Below are 6,542 nucleotides of genomic sequence, written 5' to 3'. Positions count from 1 at the left end.
CGCCCTGCGCTGCGCGTCCCGCCCCGCGCCGCCCGCCCGGAAGGAGCCGGCTGGCCGGGGCGCCGGCGGCGGCTGAGTCAGGGAAGGTAAGCGCGGCCGCCCGTTACCGCGGGCGCTGGGGACCGGGGTGGCGCTGTGGTTTCGGTGCCGGCCGCGGGCGGGCGGGCTAATGAGCCCTCGGCACGCACCCCGCGCTGGCGCCCCGCCCGGCATCCCCGCCCCTGTTCTCCCGCGTTTCTGCCCCGCAGGGATCCTGGCGGCTCCCCCCAGCGTCACCCTGAAACCTCTCGGTTTTATCTCGGGGCCCAGGCACGGGGTCCCCGCTGGCGTTTGCGCGTAGTCGAGGGTGGCTGAGGTCTGCAAAGGGCTCTGGGGTGACGATGCCTCCTTCGGGGTTGGCGGGTCTCGCGGCCGCCGGCCTGATCCCCCCCTCGCTCCTCCCTGCAGGGACCCACGTGCCTGACCATGGGGCTCCTGAGCCGGGAAGCCTGGGCCCAGCGCCTGGGCGCCTTCCGGGCCAGCCCGTCCGCCTACATGGCAGCTCCTGAGGGTGAGGATCTGGGTCGTGACCTGCTGAGCGACCTGAGGAGTGAGAAGCTGAGCGAACAGACCAAGGTAGGCCCTGAACGCCCCGCCCCTGCCCTGGCCCGTATGGTCTCCTCAACCCACTGCGCTCTGAACTCCATCTTCTCCAAATCTCCCATCCCCAGGTTTCCATGTTGGCCCTGAGCTTGGAGTACCCAGCCCAGTTGTGGCCAGATGCCCCTACAGCGGAGGCAGCTGCCACCTCCCTGTTGGATACCCTGGTCCTTCTACCCCCGCGGCCATCAGCTCTGCGGAGGCCCCTGTTGCTGGCAGCAACCACAGCCCTGGTGACCGGAGGTGTGCTCGGCCCCACCTCCGGGGCCTCCCTGCGGCTTCTGCCCCTGCTGCTCGGCTTGGCTTCAGGTGGTGATCTGGGGCGAGGCTTTGGCCCCTCCTCGGAGCAGCGACCCCTGCAGGCCACTGCGTGCGAGTGCCTGCGGGAGCTGGAGAGCTGCAAGCCTGGGCTGCTGGGGGGCTGCCTGGGGCTTCTTCATGGCCTGTTGGGACAAGAGGGCCCCGTGGCCCCTGTCCAGCCACTCAGCCTGCTGCTGGCACTTGCCCTGCGAAACACCTTGGTGATACAGGCTAGGGCCAGGGCCAGCCTGCAGGGCCTGCTCACAGTCAGGGCTTCTCCCCCTGGGGGTGGCCCCTGGAACTGGACACTAGCTCAAGAGGGCGAGGCCCACCTTCAACCCCAAGCGCCCAGTTGGCCGGCAGCTGAGGAGGAGTGTGGCCTTTCAGCACTAGAGCCCAGCCCCGAAGAGGCCCGGGAGCTGCGGGCTGCAGTGGCCCAGCTTCTGGACACCTCGTACCTGCTCACACCTGTGGCCCAGGCCCAGCTTCTGTGGCTGCTGGGCTGGGCCCTGCGGGGTCTGCGGGGACAGCCTCCAGTGCTCTTCAAGCCACAGTTGGTACGGCTGCTGGGCACAGCCCAGCTGACACTGCTGCACGCTGTCCTGGCACTGAAGGCGGCCTTCGGCGAGGCACTGTTCACAGCCCAGGACGAGGCCTTGTTGCTCCGCCGGCTCACCTTGGCCGCGCAGCACCCAGCCCTGCCCCTGCCCGCCCATCTCTTCTACCTGCACTGCCTCCTGAGCTTCCCAGAGAACTGCCCGCTGGGCCCCGCCGGTGAGGAGGCTGCCCCGCTGCTGCTAGAACCGCAGCTCTGCCGTGGCCTCCTACCCAGTCTCCTTCATGACCCGATGGCCCTGCTGGCCCGCCTGCACCTGCTGTGCCTTCTCTGTGCTGAGGACGAACAAAAGGAGGAGAAAGGACAGGCTCAGAGCCCCTGCCACTACTTGCAGGAACTCCTGGCCGGCCTGCAGCAGAGGGCGGCCCTGACCGGAGGCCCCCGGGCCTTGGCTACACTCTGCTTCCAGGCTTCATACCTCGTTGCTCACTGCCTGGCCGGGCACCATACGGTGCTGGCACCCCTGACCCACGGGCTGGCCCAGCTCTACCGAGCCCGGCCTGCACTGGCTCCCCATTTTGTTGACCTCTTGGATCAAGTGGCCCCTGAGCTGGGGGAGCCCCTGAGGGTGGTGTTGCGGCAAGAGGTGGTGTCCAGGCCAGGTGGGGATGAGGCCCTTCGTTGGCACCTGCAGATGCTGGCAAAGGTGGCAGACAGGGATGCTCAGAGTGCCACCCTCGGTTTCCTGCAGGCCGCAGCTGCCCACTGCACGGACTGGGGCCTCCAGCAGGCCTTGCTGCGAGTCTGCCGGGCCCTGCTGCGGGCGGGTGTTGGGGGAGGCCTGGCAGACTTGCTGCAGGCATTGGCCAGGCAGCTGGAGGACCCTGATGGGCGGGACCACGCCCGCCTCTACTACGTCCTCCTGAGCCACCTGTCAGGGCCCAAGCTGGGGGTGGCCCTGGGCCCCTCCCTTGCTGCACCTGCACTGACCTCTTCGCTGGTGGCCGAGAACCAGGGCTTTGCCACGGCACTGATGGTGCAGGAGGCCCCAGCCCCGATTCGGCTGAGCGTGGGGCCCCGAAGGGCTGAGGGCCCGGTCCCAGTGCTGCAGCTCCAGGTAGAGGTGCTGGAGCCCGTGTACTCTCTGGAGCTGCGCTTCCGAGTGGAAGGACAGCTCTATGCACCCCTAGGGGCTGTCCACGTGCCCTGCCTGTGCCCTGGCCGCCCGGCCCGCCCTCTGCTCCTGCCCCTGCAGCCCCGGCGCCCAGCCCCCGCACAGCTGGATATCCGTGCTCTTTACACCAAATCCACTGGCCTCACATGCTATACCCACCTGCCACCCCTGCCTGTGAAATTCGCTGACCTCTTCCTGCCTTTCCCGAAGGCCCCTGAGGATGCCAGGTTAGGCTTCTTTGAGGAACTGTGGGACTCGTGCCTGCCAAAGGGCACCGAGAGTCGCCTGTGGTGCCCTCTTGGGCCACAGGGTCTGGAGGCCTTGGTGTCACGCCACCTGGAGCCCTTTGTAGTGGTGGCCCAGCCCCCCACTAGCTACCACATAGCCATCCGCCTGCCCCCAGACTCAAAGCTGCTGCTGCGGCTGGAGGCAGCCCAGGCGGACGGAGTGCCCGTGGTCCTGCGGACGGATGACTGGGCTGTGCTGCCCCTGGTGGGGGACTACCTCCGAGGGCTGTCAGCCGCGGTCTGAGCCCCGGCTGGGCTGGGCCAGGTGGGAACAGGACTGTGGCCCTTACAGGGTCTTGTCTAAGAGGGGCAGCTGCAGAGCAGGACCCGGTCCTATGGATCCTTTTTTTAAAAACCTCCGTTCACCGATGACCCTCGTTTGTTTTCTTCTGGGCCCTAATCAGGAGCAGAAGCACTGGGATGGGGTCAGAGGCTCCCCGAAAGCTTCTAGAGTAGGAACCCCCAGATTGCGGGGCTCCAAAGTACCCTCCTGGCAAATAGCCTGGGATTCTCTAGAATCTCTGCCCAGGAGGCAGGAGAAAAAACATCCTCATCTCTGCTTCCCAGAGGGTCTGGTCTTGCCCAAAGCTCCCCAGCAATTTAGGAATGAGCCTGGAGCTGGGCGTGGCCTCCTCACCTGTGGGCCGCGCTTTTCAGCTCCTGAGGGTTGCAGGGTCCCTGACCCCGGGAGCTTAGGCTAGAAACAGTGAGGAGACTGCAGTGGCCTCTTCCCTGGGGAGTGAGGCTCCCCCAGGCTGGGGAGGGGAGCCAGCTCTAGGAAGGGCCTGCTGGTACAGTTTCAAGGCTGAGGGGGCCCCATGGCCTGGGCTAAAATGAAGCTGGGTTTTCCTTACCCCATCAGTGGACCTCGAAATCTTCCTCTAAGAACCACCCCTCGTTCTTATTCCAAATATGAAAAATACTCAGGATTCCGATGTGTTTTTTGAATCCTCACTGGAGAGTGTGTGTATGGCTTGACAGTGCTGCTCAGTGGATAGAGTGTCGGCCCTCAAACCGAAGGGTCCTGGGTTCAGTTCTGATCAAAGGCACGTACCTGGGTTGCAGGCTCAGTCCGTGCCCCAGTGGGGCACATGCGGGAGGCAGCCAATGTGTCTTTCACATTGATGTTTTTCTGTCTTTCCCCCTCTCTTCTACTCTAAATATCTATGGGAAAACACCCTTGAGTGAGGATTAACCTAAATAAGTAAACACAGATATGTATGTGTGTGTGTGTGTGTGTGTATATATATATATATATTTTTTTATATATATATATATATTTTTTTTCCCCATTGATTTTTAGAGAGAGTGGAAGGGAAGGAAGGACAGAGAGAAGCACTGATGCTAGAGAGACATCGATTGCCTCCTGCACACCACGTCTGGGGCATGGTGTAGAGGTTTACCATCCTGGAGCGGGTTTCTGTTGCCACACTCATCAGAGCAAAGCTCTGCATGGGCCATGGGGACACAGCCCCCAGGAGCTCACAGGAGCAGCAGTCAGCAGTGTGGGTGGAGAATGGCCAGAGGCTTGGGCCTCACCGTCTTGGGGGGAGGGCCTCTTCTGCCACCCTGCCTCCTGGGCCCCCAGCCGAGCCTCCTGTCGGGCTGCCTGGGAGAGGAAAGGAGGGCCTGGGACAAGTGGGGCCGTCACAGGTCGGCGGTCAGGTGGTCTGTCCCAAGGTTGAGCTCCAGCGACTTGCTGTAGGATCCGGGCAAACCCTGCAACACGCTTCTCCAGCTGCTTCCAGCAGAAAGGATCTAAGGCAGAACCGGATGCTTAAACCAGGGGTCCTCAAACTATGGCCCGCGGGCCACATGCAAATACAAATATTGTATTTGTTCCCGTTTTGTTTTTTTACTTCAAAATAAGATATGTGCAGTGTGCATAGGAATTTGTTCATAGTTTTTTTTTTAAACTATAGTCCGGCCCTCCAACGGTCTGAGGGACAGTGAACTGGCCCCTGTTTAAAAAGTTTGAGGACCCCTGGCTTAAACCCTTGGGGAGGCTGGAGAATGGGCCTGCAGGAGGCCACTGCTGGGCTGTTGGGTTCCAGAACGTACTCCCCTGCCTGCAGTCCAGCTCTCAGCACCCAGGAAGCTGGGCCCGACCCTGGAACATGGGGTGGGGCTGCCATCACTGCCTCGACTCTGCCCACAAAGCCAGGGAGCTGAGGCTGCTGCAGAAAGACTGGCGCTTCCCCAGCTGCAAATGGCTGCGGCCTCACTTCCCCATCCACACTGTTCAGAGGGCATCTAGTGAGTGGGACCTATTTCTCAGGCACCACAGCTGTAACTATTAATTTTTTTTAAATCCTCAGCCAAGGATATGTTTTTTTAAAAAATTGATTTTAGAGAGAGGGGAAGGGAGAGAGAAATATTGATGTGAGAAACATCAATTGGTTGCCTCTTTACACGCTCTGACCAGGGATTGAACCCGCGGCCTTTTGGTGTGTGGGCTGATACTCCAACCACCTGAGCCACCTGGCCAGGGCTGAATTACTCTTGAAGACAGAGGACAGCTGTGACTCTTGGGGTCACGGGTACCCAGCTGGCTGCAGGCTTCCTTTCTCCACACTCAGGTTTTGCCTCTCCCTGTCATCTCTTGCAAGGGGAGGGGCTGGGGGTGGAGTAGGAGAAGAAGGTAGAGTGTAGTCAACCCAGAATTGGGTGGTGGGGAGCTCACTGAGAGTGCCTGCTGTGGGACCTGGGCTGGGGTGTGACTGCTGTTGGCACATGGACCATTCTGGTGTCTTAACTGTCCATCTTTCTGTGCTGCCATGGCTGGGACCTGAGTTGCAGCCGTATGCCGTAAGTCACACCCTGGGCATCTCTGGGCGTTTTTTGGGCTGTACAGCTACTGTGTAACGCACTTACATCCAGCTGTGGCCCCAACCCCTGGCGCTGCAGGAGGTTCAGTGCCCAGACCACAGCCTACAGCCCTTGACCTGTGGAGGCATGAATGGGTACGGATGGATGGAAGGATGGCTGGTGAGTCCTTACATGGGCCGATTATCTTAACCTTGGGCAAAGGATTAATGCCATCTTCTGCATCTGAAGTCAAAAAGAAAGCAGGTGCGTTTTCCGGACTCGTATGGTACCTGGGAAATTTGCTGTGGTGAAAATGTTTAAATATCAAAGAATGTCCAACACAGTATTCACACATCTCCCAAGCAACTCTTGCAGGAGGAGGCCCTGTCGAATACAGACAGCTCTGCCAGCCTCAGCGGAGCCATCGAACGAAGCCACAGAAACCCCGAGGATCACAGGTCCAACTTTCTAAAGGCCCACGGGACTCGGTTCAGGACAGGTAAGACACACAAACCACCTACTCTTTCAGGCTCAACTGCAAAAACTGGCTCCCCCCGGCCAGCCCCTCCTACTACAGGAGCTGGGGCCCCAAACTAAGGACCCTCCTGGCCTCAGACTCCCAGACGCTAGAGGTGGTGTCCTCTGACACCTGAAATCAGGCGAGGAGGGACCGCACACCTCAGCCCCAGAGCAGCGCTGGACACACTGCAGGCAACGTGAAAACAACTGCAAAGAAGACGAGGGGGCCTCTTTTTGGTCCAAGAGAGACCAAGTCCGC

The 6,542-nt window shown here is 60.9% G+C and overlaps 1 protein-coding gene across 3 annotated transcripts in view; it reads left to right on the top strand.

Moving 5' to 3' along the window:
- Nucleotides 1-3,891, top strand: part of AP5B1 (adaptor related protein complex 5 beta 1 subunit) — a 12,765-nt gene extending 8,874 nt beyond the window's left edge. Inside the window, exons 1-3 of one of the 3 annotated variants that reach the window (XM_006101566.3) lie at nucleotides 42-86; nucleotides 448-615; nucleotides 711-3,891. In XM_006101566.3, coding sequence (XP_006101628.1) covers nucleotides 466-615; nucleotides 711-3,200 — 2,640 coding nt within the window. In that variant the 5' untranslated portion in view covers nucleotides 42-86; nucleotides 448-465 and the 3' untranslated portion in view covers nucleotides 3,201-3,891. Of the gene's footprint in view, nucleotides 1-41; nucleotides 87-335; nucleotides 356-447; nucleotides 616-710 lie in introns of those variants that run through there. The other 2 variants (XM_006101567.3, XM_006101569.3) reach the window with 2 other exon arrangements.
- Nucleotides 3,892-6,542: the final 2,651 nt, after the last annotated feature.

This window comes from Myotis lucifugus, unplaced genomic scaffold (genome assembly GCF_000147115.1).
Source record: "Myotis lucifugus unplaced genomic scaffold, Myoluc2.0 scaffold_373, whole genome shotgun sequence".
In the NCBI taxonomy this organism is placed as follows: Eukaryota; Metazoa; Chordata; class Mammalia; order Chiroptera; family Vespertilionidae; genus Myotis; species Myotis lucifugus.
The sequence above is the reverse complement of the archived record's forward strand: the minus strand, read 5'-3'. Positions and strand labels throughout refer to the sequence as shown.